At 32.4% G+C, this 16936-nt stretch overlaps 1 protein-coding gene across 1 annotated transcript in view; it reads right to left on the minus strand.

Annotated features, from left to right (window-relative positions):
• Positions 1–1123: 1123 nt before the first annotated feature.
• MRPL3 (mitochondrial ribosomal protein L3) overlaps positions 1124–16936 on the minus strand; it is a 36826-nt gene continuing 21013 nt past the window's right edge. Inside the window, exons 7-10 of the mRNA XM_039837135.1 lie at positions 13533–13641; positions 5860–5937; positions 5546–5623; positions 1124–1829 (exon numbers count right to left, since the gene is read on the minus strand). Of these exons, the coding sequence (XP_039693069.1) occupies positions 1677–1829; positions 5546–5623; positions 5860–5937; positions 13533–13641 (418 nt within the window). The 3' untranslated portion in view covers positions 1124–1676. The remainder of the gene's footprint in view (positions 1830–5545; positions 5624–5859; positions 5938–13532; positions 13642–16936) is intronic.

Genomic DNA, 16936 nt, shown 5'->3' on the forward strand with positions numbered 1-16936 from the left:
TATTTCTTGTTAGCCTCTTTTTCTAGGTAACTTTTTGAAAATTTCTACTGTGGATGGCATTTTCATCTCATAAAATTTCCCAATTAAATATTGTTATTATATGTTTGTATATTAACCTTGTATTCAGTCACTTTTTTGAACTTTATTAGTTATAATAGCTTATCAGTTAATTGTCCTTGATCTTCTCGGTAGATCATATTTCTTAAAATAATGAGATTTGTTCTCACTTTCCAATATTTATATAATCACTTTTTCTTGTCTTTTGTGGTGGCTAGGACCTCCAAGAACACTGCTGAATAGAACAAATAAAGGTATCCTTGTTTGCTCTCTGACAAGAATGCATCTAATATTTTACCCTTGAGTATGTTTGCTTATCTTTTAAGAAGTTCAGGAATTTCTAGTTTGATGTTATTTTTATTTTTAATTAAAAAATGATATGGTAATCAAGACTTACTCCAAATAAAAATGATTCCTCTTATGGAACTTATGATTAAAGAAAAATATGTAACAGATCAATGTTACTTATTTTACTTTGGTTCCCAGGAAGCTCTGAACCAAACCAAGTATCTGCATATCATACATAGCCTGTCCATCTAACCCTCCACCTATTTTGATTTATATCACCCTAGATATTTTCCCTTTACTTTACTATTTTATTGCATGGGTCTCCTGTCAATTTCTACAAATCTTTAACAGAATGAGATGGAGTATAAATAAAAACTTTAAAATCCATTAGTTACCATGAACTCATGAGGAGACCTAACGTACGGCTAATAAATCTCTTGGGTGGCCATATGAATAATCTCAGAAAACATATGGAGTTAAAATGAATTCTGTGGGGCTTCAGGAATCTGGTCTGGAGCAAATCCAGTAAAATGAGGCCTGCTTATACTTAACATTGTTAAGCTTATTTGTCATAAGTAGACACTGTAAATACATTTTAATTTCATACAATGAAGAGAAACCCAGGGGTTGTTAATATTTCCAGTAATAGGTGATTAATAAAAGTGTGTTGAATATACAATCCCAGGCCATTTTAAATCTCTTTGGGAGGCATTAAGGAAAAACGATTCCACTTAACCTTAGAGCTGAGTGGTCAACTAAAACAAGTGTAAACAGAATCCATAATTCATGATTTTATTGTATTTGCGAGGCCTTTAACTATGACATCTATGTCTCTGTAATTTTAATAAAAATCTCACTTCCTATCTCTCTTTAGGGCTGCAAAATATAGAAGAATGATAAAAATGAATTTTATGAAGTGGTTTTTATTATCTAAATAGGTTACACCATAGTCCCTATATGGTTTGCCACTGTTCCACAACAAAGACAGACAGATCTTTAATAAAAGAAGTTAAATTTATAAACATCTTAAGATAATCTGAAAAATACGTAGTAAAGAAAGAATGAAGCCCATAAGTTAATAAGATTTTGCTAATTTGCAAACTTTCAGTCCATTTGATTTTGGCATATCCAATCTACTTAACTGATTTGTTTAATGTGGTAATTTTTTAAACAAAATTCAGTTGGGGAATAAATGATATATTTATGCCCTTGACAACCATGACAAATGTGATACTACTGTGACTAAGAAAGCAAAATATAACTCCTGATTATATTACTGTTCTGTCTCATCCAAGCTCACAAAATATGAAGTTCTTCCATGTCCAGTGAGGTTAGGCAAATGTAATAGAAGGTGCATTGGGTTGACACACATTTGCATCGTACAAATTTTCTGGTAGTCCTTCTTCATCTCCATCAGGAAAATATGTAGGGAATGGTAGATTTTTACAGAAATCCTTATATGCAGGTAAATTAGAATCTTTGATCTGGGGGAGGAAGCAAAGATCATATTAATAAGTGCAACCAATTAAGTTTCTTAAAGATAGTCTGTTTTACTTATTATTCATAATCAAAGAATCCCTATTTCTATATTTCCTAATGTGAATAACAACTGTTTTATATATAAAGTAAAAGGAACTCGATGTATTCTTATCACAATAAGTTTAGTTAATCCAATGACAGAAATACAGTTTTCCTCGAGTTAATCAACTATTTTAGAAGAAAATTGCTCTGATTAATCGATTTATATATTATCCATAACTTATATATTTCTAGAACTGCCCAACAGGATAAATTATATACTATAATTACTACTTAAATATCAGTTACATCCAAATTGATTTCTCAAATATAAAATCTGATATAAACTATATACCTAAGAGGTATTACTATCTACTTAATTATTGATTTTATCTATTCATATTATCTATTTTTGTTATTTTATTTTCTATCATAGATTTTTTGAACTGAGGATAAAACTTACCTACTATTTTTATTAGTCTTAATTATAAGAACATAATCAAAAATATCAAGTTTTATTATAGAAATTAACATATTTAACAAGTAGCATTCTCATTTAGATGCTAAGGGCAGAATGGTATTAAGCAAAAAAACAATACAAACCCATAAGTCTTTATAATAGTTGTATTAACTCTTTATATTCTAAAAATATTCTAATTATATCTGTAAATTCATAAACCAAATAATAGTACAGATATTGATATAATATATAATGTTGGGTTTTATTTTTGAAAAACATCATTGGGATCTTTAAAGCTTTTGACTTATCCTACAGCCTTCATTCAGGGAGAAATAAAAAAAATTACATGTAATTATACACAGAGTAAAATAAGGCATAATCACTTTGGCAATAAGAAATGAATAATTTGGTTGAAATAAGTACGCAGCTGCTAGGTACTAGGTACACAGTTAAGTACAAAAAAATATCTATTTTAATCCCTTTCATTACAAGTATTCTAAAAAATTATCCATAAATTGCCCAAGAGAAAATAAACTTGTTTATTTTTTTTCCAATTTACTAATCTTGGGTTGAACTTTAGCTTGGGCGAAAAAAAGGTCATATTCTTACCAATTTAAATTGTCTCAGAAATCAACACCCAAAAAACAAACTAACAGCAAAACTTTCTGTGCTAATTTGATAAATGTAAATATTTAGTCATAATTGTGAATTCTTACTTTTATATTTTTATAGGTCTATCATATCTAAGGAACATTTCAGACAAAGCAATATTTATATATTCCAGTTGTAAATGCCAAGTACTATAATTTATTAATGTGAAACATAACTGATGACTTTGGCTCTATGGTTGGAGCCAAAAGTTTGTAGTCCACCTTTAACAAACACACAAGACTCTAAGTCACATATTTTTGTATGCTTAATCTTATCCCAGCTTTATTTCTCTGCCTTCACCAAGACCCCTTCTACAATCTATCTCATTCTTTTTATATTTATGTATATTGGCAAATCAGTTCAAATTCTTTGAGGAAAGGTAGCGGTATGGCATATAAAAAATGGGCACGTTTGAAAATAAACTTAAATTATAAATTAGGGGTGAGCAACATGAGTGGTATTTAATAACACAAACTACATTACGCTGTAGACAGTTCTTTAGGTTCCCTTAATACACTTAATGAATCCAAACAACGATAACGAAAGCTTACATTAATTACACAGGTTAGTTATTCCTAGGACTAACTTTAGAATAAAAAAAAATTATTGGGCAGCTGTGTACTGAAGGAGCAAAAGCGCCAGTGGGGTGAGTGGATGTTAATGAGGCTGCCTGTCTAGCAGGAAGTGCCTCATTCTCCTTAGGCAAGAGGACTTATTCACCTGCTGTGCAATCACCTGGAAAAATGGAAAAAGCAGGGTGAATGTTCTCAAAAAATATGCCAAACTTTTGACAATTAAAACGCAAGCTCACAAAACATTCCTCCAAACCTTCATCTTAATGTTTAGGCAGACATTTAAGGTTATAAAAAACAAGTTGTTTAGATGCCATAATTCAAAGTTTTTTTTTTCAAGATGAATTCTTTATCAAAATGTTTGTTGAAAATATATTCACCAGTGTTTTAATAGTTCAAAATGGACTAGACACTTCTCTGATGTTAGTTTCTCAAAATACATTTGGACTCCTCTTTTGGAATTGCCTTTGATGTACCTTCTGACTGTCTTTAGTGAAAGCAAGCCATCATCCATTAAGAGAGCTGACTGAGTTTTTGGAAGTAATCTTTTACTGAGGTGAGTAAAAAGTCTGAGTAATAAACGTTGTTGATTATAAACTGTTTATAACAACCAGATCAGAAAATCGCTGTACATATCAAAGTTTTTCAAGACAGCTGACCTATTCATCCCCACTGGTGTCAAAGAAGGTGTTGTGGTGGTTGCTAAGAAGTGGCAGTAGCAGTAAAAGGTTAGCTGGAAGGCAGCCTAGTGCTGTGTATGAAGGATATGGGAAGATAGGATTTGACATCATTTAAAAATTCATCTGCTATCCAGTATAATTTTATTATGGAAAATAATCATTTTCCTTTTTTCTCTTTTATTAGGTTGTGATATTTATAACATGTAATAAATCTGAAATATGGAGGTAGGGATACATTGAATTATGAAGATAAAATGTTGTGAGAAGTACAGTGACAACCTGCTGGCTTCAACGACTGTCACTGTAGTTACTTGGACATTGGGTCACTTGGAGATTGGAAACCTACTGAAACCTAAAAACCTACAAACTTAAAAACGAAAAAAACCTTGAGAATATTCATCAAATGTATTTTTTTCTTTAAGAAAAATGAGAATAATTCAGTCAAAAAGTGAAAAGTGCCAGAAAGAGAATTTTAATTACTGTAAGATTAAAACAAATACTGTACCTTATGCTAGTAATAGAACCTACTTTAAGAAAGAAAAAGCATACACAGAAAGACTGAATTAAAAAAATCTGAGGTTTAAGTGTCAAGCTATTTTTGTTATGATTGTTGAAAAATTAATGAAAAATATATTTCTAGGACTTGTTATCACTTATACTACAAATTTATTTTCAGAATGGAAGATTCAAAATTCAAAAGTGATCTCTTTATATTACACTGGCTTAAATCTGAGGCAGGATATTTATTTTGTATTTTATTTGATGGAAATAAGTTTCTGAGAGCTCGAAGTTTTCTTCAAATCTATCTTGTACAACATGTTTGTTTTCTTCTGTTACTTTATATTTTTGAACATAAAAATGAACATGCATTTTTAAGGAAAACAAAGGTGCAATCAGAGCAGGCTAGTAATAATAATAATAATAATAATAACAGAATCTCTCTTTTAAATGTCTACCTTTAATCACCTTTCTTCTTGACTCATTTAATTTCTACTTCATGTATTTTTTGTTCCTTTCAAAGTACTCTTAAAAAACTAAAAAGTCCTTTCTTGGAATGACAGAGATATACTGATATTTTGGCAATATTATTCTAATCTCCTCTTAATACTGCCGAAGAGCCTCTGCTTACTGGTCCTACCCTTTTTGCAGGTTCATTTTATAGACATATATTATAGATTATTTTGTGTAATTTTCTTACTCATGTGATACTAAAAAGCAAAAAAAAAACAGCTTCTTATTTTCAAGCTACATTTACAGGTCAAAGGAGAATTTTACTCATATCCACACGCATGATGGAAAATAATCACAGCTATACATACCTTTACTAAGCAATTTTTATGTCCAGGTACAGAGCCATTTACATAGATTATATTATGCTTTGTGTTTATTCTCCACACCTAAAGCAAGAAATGAAATCAAACTTTAACAGTTAAAAATTTGAGAACGCACACAAAATTCACGTAATACTCCACTCCTCAATAACTGTAAAAGCTATTACAGCAATCATTAAATTGTTTAAATATCAAATTGAACAAACTAACTAAACAGACACACATTAAATACATAATTCTGGTGCCTCTGCATTTAGGCATTAATTTAACCACTCCTAAAAAGAGCCACTTCAGAAACTTACTTTCAGTCCAAATGCTGTCCTATCTACGTTTCCCATTTTTCCAGGCATTTTAGTTCCAGGCCAGACTCTGGCAACATCCTAAATAAGAGAACTAAAATTAGCACATTTAAATACTCTCAATTTCAAACAGTACTGATCAAACCAAAATGCAGACTAAGATAGGAATTATCCAAATGTTTCATTTACCCCCGAATTCTGCTAGGCCCCAGTAAAGAACTAAATATAGATTTAGACATATTTACCCCTAGAGGGGCAATCTAATCTAAATTAGATTATAGGAACAAAACAAATAGATTAAGAAGAGATTTAGGAGAAAAAGTCAAAAACAAGAGAGTGACAACTGAGCTAATATTGGTTAAGAAGTAAAAAAATAAAATAAAATAAAGGACTGCCATTCAAAGAAAAAAATTGACTGCCTGGCCTGTTTTCACTAATCTTCTGTATTAACTGAGTTAATGGACTCCATTCACATGACTGCTGCTGAAATGGTCCTACTCCCCCACCCTTGCTTTTGATGTTACTTTCCTTCACCAGAATGATTAAAGAAAGGACAGAGTTATCAGAATACTGAGTTTGTTTGTCCAGCTCTGGTTGTCTCTGATTCACATAAATCAAACAGCTTCACATAGTCTCTCTGATTTTGGCTTTAATAATGAATAAAATTTTACAGCTGAAAAAGAAACTCTGAATTATATCTAAAATGGGAAAAACTCTCATGACACATGAAATCTTGTAATATAAAAACTCTGCATTACTATTCTCACAACAAAGGCAAAACTCCCAGTGGAAACAGCTCATCTTATTAACAGACAACCAACACAGCTTAAATGATTCTGAATATTATACACAAAGTATCATATCAGTCTTATTAATTTTACAGATACACTCTGTGATAAGCACTTTGCTCAACATTACATTATTAAAACAATTCTGCCCTCTCAATTAAATTTACATCTCCTTATAAGTATACCCTAACTCAGGACTGTAAAGGCATTTACTATCTAATCATTAAAGTATTTACAACCAGAACAGTTACTTCATGAGAAATAACTAACTTGAGTTATAAAGTTCTTCTACATGCCTAATTTTAAGAAGCTTTATTGAGATATAATACACAAACCACACATTTCATCCTTTAATGTGTAGAGTTTTTAGCATATTCAGAGAGTTGTGTATTACTACAATCAATTTTAGAACATTTTAATCAATCCCATATAGAAATTTCCAATTAGTGGTCATTCCCTCAACTTCCACTCCCTTCCCCTGGCCCTGTGCAACCATTAATCAATCTACTTTCATTTCTACAGATATGCCTAGGATGGACATTTCACATAAATGGAATCATATAATAAGAATGAAACTAGACTGTTGTTTATCACCACATACTCAAATTAACTCAAAATGGATTAAGGACCTGAATATAAGACCTGAAACAATAAAGTGCACAGAAGAAAACATAGGGACTAAACTTATGGACTGTGGACTTAAGGAGGATGTTATGAATTTGATCTCAAAGGCAAGGGGAGTAAAAGCAAAAATAAATGAATGGGACTACATCAAACTAAAAAGCTTCTACACAGCAAAAGAAACCATCAGCAAGGCAGAGAGACACCATCTGAATGGGAAAATATATTTGCAAGCAACACCTCTAACAAGGACCTAATATCCAAAATATACAAAGAACTCATACAACTCAATAACAACAAAACAACAAAGAATCCAATCAAAAAATGGGCAGAGGACCTGAACAGACACTTCTCCCAAGAAGACATACAAATGGCCAACATATGAAAAGATGCTCATCATCACTAACTATTAGGGAAATGCAAATTAAAACCACAATGAGATACCATTTCACACCTGTTAGAATAGCTGTTATCAACAGGACAAGTAATAACAAATGTTGGAGAAGATGCAGAGGAAAAGGAACCCTCATACACTGCTGATGGGACTGCAAATTAGTACAGCCGCTATGGAAAACAGTATGGAGGTTCCTCAAAAAACTAAGAATTGACCTACCATATGATCTAGCAATCCCTCTACTGGGTATTTACACCAAAGACTTAAAAATTCATATCCAAAAAGATATCTGCACACCGATGTTCATAGCAGCATTATTCACGGTGGCCAGGACATGGAAGCAACCGAAGTGTCCTATGATAGAAGATTGGCTAAAGAAGCTGTGGTACATATATACAATGGAATATTACTCAGCCATAAGAAGAGATGAAATACTGCCATTTGCAACAATCTGGATGGACCTGGAGGTAATCATGTTAAGTGAAATAAGCCAGCTAGAAAAAGTTGAAAACCACATGATATCACTTATATGTGGGATATAAACCTAAAAACAACAAACGAACAGGACAGAGACTCATGGACATGGATAATAGCCTAGTGGTTACCTGAGGGTAGGGGGAGAAAGGGGAGGAGGGAGGTAGGTGATGTAAAAGGGGTCGAATATGTGGTAACAGAAAGAAATATGACTATGGGAGGGAAACACACATTGCAATATTTATATACCTTACTATTAAATTGTATACCTGAAACTTACTGGATTTCATTAACCAATGCCACCAAAAAAAATTAATTAAAAATAAAAAATACATATATTAATTTTTTTAAAAAAGAACAAAAATATGTAGTCTACTGTGCTTGGCTTCCTTCACTTAGCACATTTTCAAGGTTCATCCATGTTGTAGCTTGTATCAATACTTCATTCCATTTTATTGCTAAATAATATTGTATGAATACACCACATTTTAATTATTCATTCAACAACTGATGAAGCGAACTTTGGGTTGTTTCCATTTTTTGGCTATTATGAATAATGCTGCTATGAATATTCATGCACAAGTCATTATATTCACGTTTTCATTTCTTTTGGGGTCTATACCTAGGGGTGTAATTGCTGGGTCATATGATAACTTTACACTTAACATTTTTAGCAACTGCTAAACCCTTTTCCAAAGCTGCTGCACCATTTTTATATTCTTACCAATAATGTATAAGGGTTCCAATTTTTCCGCATCCTTGCAAACATTACCTGTCTTTTTAATTACAGTCATCCAAGTGTGTGAAGTAATATTTCACTGTAATTTTAATCTGCATTTCTCTAATGGCTAAAGATGTTAAGGATCTTTTTATGCTCTTATTGGTCATTTGTATATTTTTGAAAAAAAAAGTCTTTTCAAATCCTTTGCCTACACTTAATCTTTTTTACTATTAAGTTATAAGAGTTCTTATATATACGATTTGCAAATATTTTCTTCTTTTCTGTAAACCATCTTTTCATTTTCTTGACAGTATTATTTGCACAATACCATCAAGTTTAAAGTTTTTATGAAGTTTAATTTCATGACAAATAACTAACATGAAAGTTTGAAATTTGGATAAAGTCTAATTTACTTACATCTTCTTGTTACTTGTACTTTTGGTGTCATATCCAAGGCTTTGCCAAACCCAAGGTCATGAAGATTTACTATGAAGCTTGAGTTTCATAGTTTTAGCTCTTATATTTATGTCTATGATCTACCCAATCTTTGTAACTTTTTATTTTTATAATTTATGACTAAAATTTCACATTTATAAGCTATAAAAATAATACAAAAAGCTCTTATACCCTACCTAAATTCACCAATTGTTTACATGTTGCCCTTTGTTTTACCATTCACTCTCTATATATGCACATCTTCCTCACCATCTGAAATTTGGTGGCAGACATGATGTTCCTCTACCTGTATTTCAGTGTGTATTTCCTAAGAACAAGGATATTCTCTTATATAATCACAATTGTGAAACTCAGAAAATTTAATACATTATTATCTAATCTACAGTCCACATTCTAATTTTGTCAATTACCCCAATAATGTTCTTTATGTCTATTTTTTCCAAGTCCAGGATCGACTTTGGAACTACACATTACATTTAATAGTCTTATTTCTTTAGTCTCCTTAAATCCAGAGCAGCTCCTCAGCCTTTCCTCGCCTTGACATTTTTGAAGGCTACAAGCTTTTTGTAGAATACCACTTACTTTGGTTTTGTCTGATATTTCCCTGTGATTAGATTCAGGTGATGCCTTTTTGATAGAGATCACTGTAGAAGTGATAATGTGTTTTCCTGGAATCATATCAGGAGGCACATTATGTTGGTTTGTCCAATTACTGGTATGTATAATGTTGATTAGTTAGTTAAGGATGTGTTCCCTAGATTAATCTACTTTAAGGTTAAGGTTATTATTTTTCCTTTATAATTAATAGGCAATTTGTTTTGGGTCTATGTAAATAACTAGTCTCCAAACAAGCTTTCACCACTTGCTTTAGCATCCACTAATAATTCCTGGCTGAATCAATTATTCTTATTATGGCTGTCAAAAAATGAAATTCTAACTCCAACATTCTTCTACATTTTTTAGCTGGGATTATATTGTAAGAAAGAGTAATCTCTTTTCTCTCATTTATTAATCTACCCATTCACTCTCCTTATTTTTATCAGTGTGAACTCACTGATTCTGTTTATTCCGTGAATTGTGTTACTATCATTTTTTAAGTTTTCAGATCAAACTGTCTCAATTTTTACAAGTGGGAGCTAATTTTAGCAGGCTCCTATGTCCTTTTCATGTGCCATTTAAAAATTTTTTTCATTTACAATCAACACTCAATATAATGTTTCATATATATGTATAGCATAGTGGTTAGACATTTATATAACTTACCAGGCGATCCTCCTGATAAGTCCTGCACCCACCAGAAACCATACATAGTTATTACAATATTACTGACTATATTCCCTAAGCTGTACTCTACAAACCAAAAACTATTTTGAAACTGCCAATTTGTACTTCTTAATCTCTTCACCTTTTTCATCCAGCTCCCAATGCCCCTCCCGCCTGGCATCTGTCACTTTGTTCTTTGTATTTATGAATTTGCTTCTGTTTTGTTTGTTCATTTTATTTTTTAGATTCTACATATAAGTGAAATCACATGGCATTTGTCTTTCTCTATCTGACTTATTTAACTTAGCGCAATACCTTCTAGGTCTATCCATGTTGTTGCAAATTTTAAGATTTCGTTCTTTTTTTTTTTTATGGCCCAGTAATATTCCATTGTATATATGTACTGCATCTTTATCCAATCAGCTATCAATAAACACTTAAGTTGCTTCCATATCTTGGCTATTGGAAATAATGCTGCAATAAACACAGGGATACATATATCTTTTCAAATTAGTGTTCTGAATTTCTTTGGGTAAATACCCAGAAGTGGGATTGCTAGGTCATGCGGCAGTTCTATTTTCAATCTTTTGAGGAACCTCCATACTATTTTCTGTAGTGACTGTACCAATTTGCAATCCCACCAACAATGCACGAGGGTTCCCTTTTCTCCATATCCTCACCAAGACTTGTTTGTTGATTTTTCTGATAGCCATTCTGACAGGTGTGAGGTGATAACTCATTGCAGTTTTAATTTACATTTCTTTGACGATTAGTGATGTGGAGCATCTTTTCTTATGTCTATTGGCTATCTGTATATCTACTCAGGTGCTCTGCCCATTTTTTAATTAGACCGTCTTTTCAGAGTTAAGTTGTATTAGTTCTTTATATATTTTGGGTACTAACTTCTTATCAGATATATCATTGGCAAATACTTCTCTCATTCAATAGGTTGTCTTTTCATTTTGTTGATGGTTGGTTTTCTTTGCTGTGCAAAACCTTTTTAGTTTGATATAGACCCATTTGTTTATTTTTCTTTTGTTTCCCTTGACCAAGGAGACATGTCCAAAAAATGTTACTAAGAGCAATATCAAAGAGTTTACTGCCTATTGTACTATCATTTATAAAGCACTTCCCTGATTTCTTGACAAGGAATCATATTGTACTCTTCTTACCCCATGCATGAAATCAGTCTATTCTCTAATAAGTCCCAGTTTCTTTCAGTGGGGAATGGTGTTTAAAAACTAAGATCTAGGCTCTAGGTATGCTCATTGCTATGGAATATCTTTGCTTTTAGGTCCTTTCAGCAGACAGAGCTATGACATAAATATGTATACATCCATATAAATATCTATATTTTTCTTTACATAAACCTGTAACAAATAAATACTGATACCTACAATTGAAATTCAACACTATAGAGTCCATTCTAATTTCCTTCCTTTTCATAACTTAACACCCTTCTCCAATAGTGAGAAACTTTGGCTCCCATTATCAATACATTTACTTATATATTCAATCCTACAATTCATAGAAAATTATTTCAGAACTGCTGACTAATGCTACTTCAAATAAAAAACATAATTAGAATTCAACAGTTGTGCATAGCACATTTTAAATTTAGAGTCAGGGTATATAGCCAACTACTGTGTTCAGAAGTTACTTGAGTTACTCTTCTCCCCTAGTCCCTCCCAGCCCTTTACTGTGGTTATGTTATTCATTTGAAACAGTTAGGTTCATTTTCTAATTATATTCCATTATGGATTCCTCCCTCATTCTTGTTTTTTATTTTATTTTAAATATGTAAAACATTAACATGGTTCCAAATAAGAGAAGTATAACAAAAAAATGTATCTAGGGAAGTGTAACTCTTGCCACTTCTAAGTCCTTCCATATTGTTCCCACCCATCCCTTATAGGTAACCAATCTCATTAGTTCCTGATTTATCTTTCTTGTTCTTCTTTTTGCAAAAATAAGCAGATAATATGTACATTTCCATATATCTGGGCAATTATGCTATCATTTAGAAATGACCTTCTCATTCTTTTCTCAACTGTATAGAATTCTACTGAGATGTACTACACTTCATCGAAATTCCTAGACATGAGCATTTATGTGTGTAATTACAAATAATGTTGCAATGACTAATTTTATGCAAATGCATTTTTATATTTTGGGGAGAATATCTTTAGTGTAAATTCCTAGAAGTAGGATTGTTGTGAAGTTCTTTTAGATATTGGCACATTCTCCTCCATAAAAGATACACTATTTTGTATTCCCACCAACAGCTGGATAATACAATCTACTAGTTGAGAAACTAATGACTCAAGAGTAGCTTTAATCTGTATTTCTTATGAAAGGAGAATGACTATATGTATGTGTGTGTATATATACTTAGAGATTAACCTTGTTTTACTCTGATGCTCCAAAGGAAACTCCCTCCCCCAGCTCTTCATGCTATATCTCTGGGAGAATAGGACTGAATTAGCAATAAAAAAAGTCTTCCATTTTCTACGCACTTACTGTTTATTTCTCCATTTCTTCTCTACCATTTTCCCCCTGCACCATTTTAATAGCCTTGACAATTTTCCCCAGCTGTCTCTTTTAAGGCAAAATAAAAAAAATATCTGTGAAGGAACCAGTGGGCCAGATAGAAGGGCATTCTCATCCTTGATTTCTTGCAGCTGACTTCAGAGTGTAGGATGAAAGACAGAGATGGAAATAAGAAAGTAGGCAGAAAAACACTGGGACTACTAACTGTAAGTATGTAGGATATAACTAAATGATTCAAGTTTGGCTCTGGAAAGTAAATAAGTCCAGCACCCATAAAAGTGTGACAAGTACTAGACCCACCTGAGTCAGATTAAAATAATGTAACTTGATCTCAAAGACAGACTAAAGCACTATATGCACAGAAGTTGACTATTTAGCATTAAAAAGAGCATCACTAACTTATACTTACACCAGTTGAAATAGCTCCAGGTCGCCTGTGAGTTTTTGTTTGACCATGAGTAGCAGGCTGGCCTTTAAATCCCCATCTTTTCATGACGCCTTGAAAACCTTTACCAATACTGAATAAGATAAACATTAGAATTTACATAATGAATAGAGAATAAAATATTCCCGATTGTACACTTTCTTGATAGTACCTTAGAGCTTTAACAAAGCACTTTATCTAAATAACTAGAAAAGGTTCTACAAGCACAACTGCAAAAGAACATTTCTTTATCTCTGACCTGGTTTGCACCCTTTCCTAGAGTCTCTCATTCTGTATAAAATGATTAATTTAAGATTGTGAGACAACAGCTAGCCAAGCAAAAGGAGTTCAGTCTGAAGAAAGTTTTATCATCATAATTCTAATGAAACCACATAGTAAAAGTGGTAAATTTCTAGAAGTTCCAAAGTACTCATGAGAGATATGGCAGGCAACTATTAAGATCCTCATTACCTCCAGGTACCCATGCTCTTGTGTAATCACCACCGCTTGAGTCAGGGTAGACCTAGCAATTCACTTCTAAGGAATAAACTATGGCAAAAGTGATGAGATGTTACCGCTGACATTAAGTTACAGAGACTGTGGCTACCATTTTGGCACTTTCTTGCTTGTTAGGCTCTGAAAGAAGCCAGCTGCCCATGAAAAGCTACCCTATAGAGAGATTTGTGAGGGGAGGATGTCTTCGGCCAGTAACTCTAGACCTGAGGCTTGGAACTAGCCATGTTAGTGAGCTTGGAGGCAATTTTTCCCAAGTCAAACCTTGAGATGTTTGCAGCCCTGACTGATGCCTTGGCTGCATCCTGTGAGACACTGAGCTAGAGGTACCTAGCTAAGTTGTACTGGGATACCTGACCACGGAAACTGTGAGGTAATAAATTTTTGTGTTTTAGGCTGTTATACTTTAGGGTAATGTGTTAGGCAGCAATAGATAACTAACATAACAGAACACTAAAAAAAACCAATATAATGCCCTAAATGCTGAATGTTTTACTTTCACAAGATACCACATGGATCTTGGTTTTAAGGTTTGAATAGGAAACTAATGGAAAATAAATACAGAGAGTAACAATTTCTTAAAATATAATATTTCATTTTTTAAACAAAACCATTCTATTTTGAAAGTCTGCCAGCCTAGAGAAACATTCTGCCATGCAGGTAGACAGTGAATAAAACTAAGGTTTAAGGTAGTATTAAAGTCTATCTCTGACTGTCAAATATATCAGTACAAATGGTACAATGAAAGGGCTAGAATGAATTGCAAGTTGGAATAGACATATTTTTATAGACTCTTAAGATGAACATTTTTTCGAGCTCTCACTAGATAATATGTCAACATATTTTTAACGTCATGTTTCCTAACCCTAACAAAGCTAACTATTATTATATACACAGTGAATAATTCAGGCTATTTACAAAAAGATTATGAAAACCATGTTATTTCCACAAGGACTCTGCTATGAATTTAATAAAGAATTATCAGAGAGTAATGGACTGAAGGCCATAGGAATAATAAGTTTGATTTAGATAAATCAAAAATTCAACATAAAAACAATATGAACTATGTGTAGAACCTAACAGCTGGATAGTAGCAAATCACAGGTCAAAAGTTATTTGTACATGAAAAGTTTAATGTAGCTTACACCCCTTTTTTCATATTTATCAACTGAACACATCTCTTATTGTACATACATATTTTTTTTTTCACCTCAAAGACTTATTCCTGATCAAAGATCTAAAATGGAAATATATTAAATGAAAAAAACATTTTGCAAAGAGAGGAATATCTAGGAAGAAAAACTATGATAATCAAATATTTTACTGAAATTTGGCTTTAGAAACTTAATACCTAAAGGGTCGTTTGAACCCATGATGCTGTTTGGCAAATAGCACTCCAAAGAAAAAAAGAGAGGAGTCTGGCAACGCTAAATCTAAAATGAACATGTTTTACCAATATCATATTCTAACACTGGCCATTGTGGGTAGAAAGTTTGCCAGAACCTTCTGAGTTCTCAAACTGATTCATCTCTTACGTAAAAAGAGATAGTATGACTGTTTGCACAATAAAGCACATGCCAAGTAAATTGCAGAAGATAATTTTGCTCATTTTAGGAGTAAATGATTATAAGATGAAAATGATATGCTGAAAGTGCTAATTATCTGTTGGCTAATTAGATTGTTTTTTAATCTAGCTCTAAGATCTATCATGTTGTTATACCGGAAACAATGAGAACCTCTTCCATAAGAAACTTTTAAACAAAAAGATAAAATATAAATAACATGAAAAATTATTGGCTTAATTCAGATTATGGAGAATGGAGTGCACCTGTTGATAAATGGGTAGGTAGTACAGGTATCTATTCTACTGCTCCTCTCAGTTGTCACCCAACTTGAGAACAAAACAAACAAAATAAAGTAATCTATGCTTAGCATACCCAGGGACATTTCAAATGTAAGGTTTTCATAGGTGACATAAAATAAAACCTTCATTTTACTAGAAATGATACACAACACATAATGCACGTGCTTTTTTCTCCCACTCCTTTTTCTGCTGTTTTTAGTCAATGACAGCAGAAAATCAAATAAAGGAAATTTTGAATCAGAAAGAACACAATGTAAAAAGTTCCAAATTTAGTGAAACATCTGAAAATTGAGAAAATATTTAAAAATGTATTTATTTAGAGCATTTATTTATACTTTAAACCAAAAATTCATCAACAAACTCAGAGATACTACTTAAATTTAGGAGACTTTATTGCCCTGTTTCTTGGTCCATTTCCTTGGTACACTTTAAATTCATAAAGAGCAGGGATTATGCATTATTTAAGCCTAGTGCCCAACCTAGAAAAGTCAGAGTAATTTACTGGTTATAGCCGTGTCTTAGGAAAAAATGATAAGTTTCCTTTATTTTGAAATGTAGTTTCCGAATGTTGTATAATGGTCATGTCTTTTATAAAAGTTTAAGCAGATGGTATTAAAGGAAAGAGAGACTTAAAGGTATGACTGTAAGACCCTTGCAGAAGAGAATGCATAATTTAATGTTTCCAACTGTATTGTATAAATCTCTAGAGATTACTATGTGAGTTTCATTCCCTTGACACGCTCTGATAAATGCCCAAATGTCTACCAGCAGACATACAGGTTTTAATGCGAACCCATCAGTATTCCCCCATTTTGTGGGTAACTGCCTTTGATTGTACGGTTCTGGATACACTTGTAAATGCCCACGAGGTGAGAAATGCTCTCAAATCCATTCATTCTGAGTCCTCTGAGAATTTTCTTCAAAATTCTCATCTCTGAGTCTTTCCCTCATCACTGGGTTCTTTTATCTTTTCTCTCCTTTGTATTTTTATTTCTCCTTCTTGGGAAGTAAA

Source organism: Pteropus medius, unplaced genomic scaffold (genome assembly GCF_902729225.1).
Source record: "Pteropus medius unplaced genomic scaffold, Ma_sr-lr_union100, whole genome shotgun sequence".
NCBI classification, from domain to species: domain Eukaryota; kingdom Metazoa; phylum Chordata; class Mammalia; order Chiroptera; family Pteropodidae; genus Pteropus; species Pteropus medius.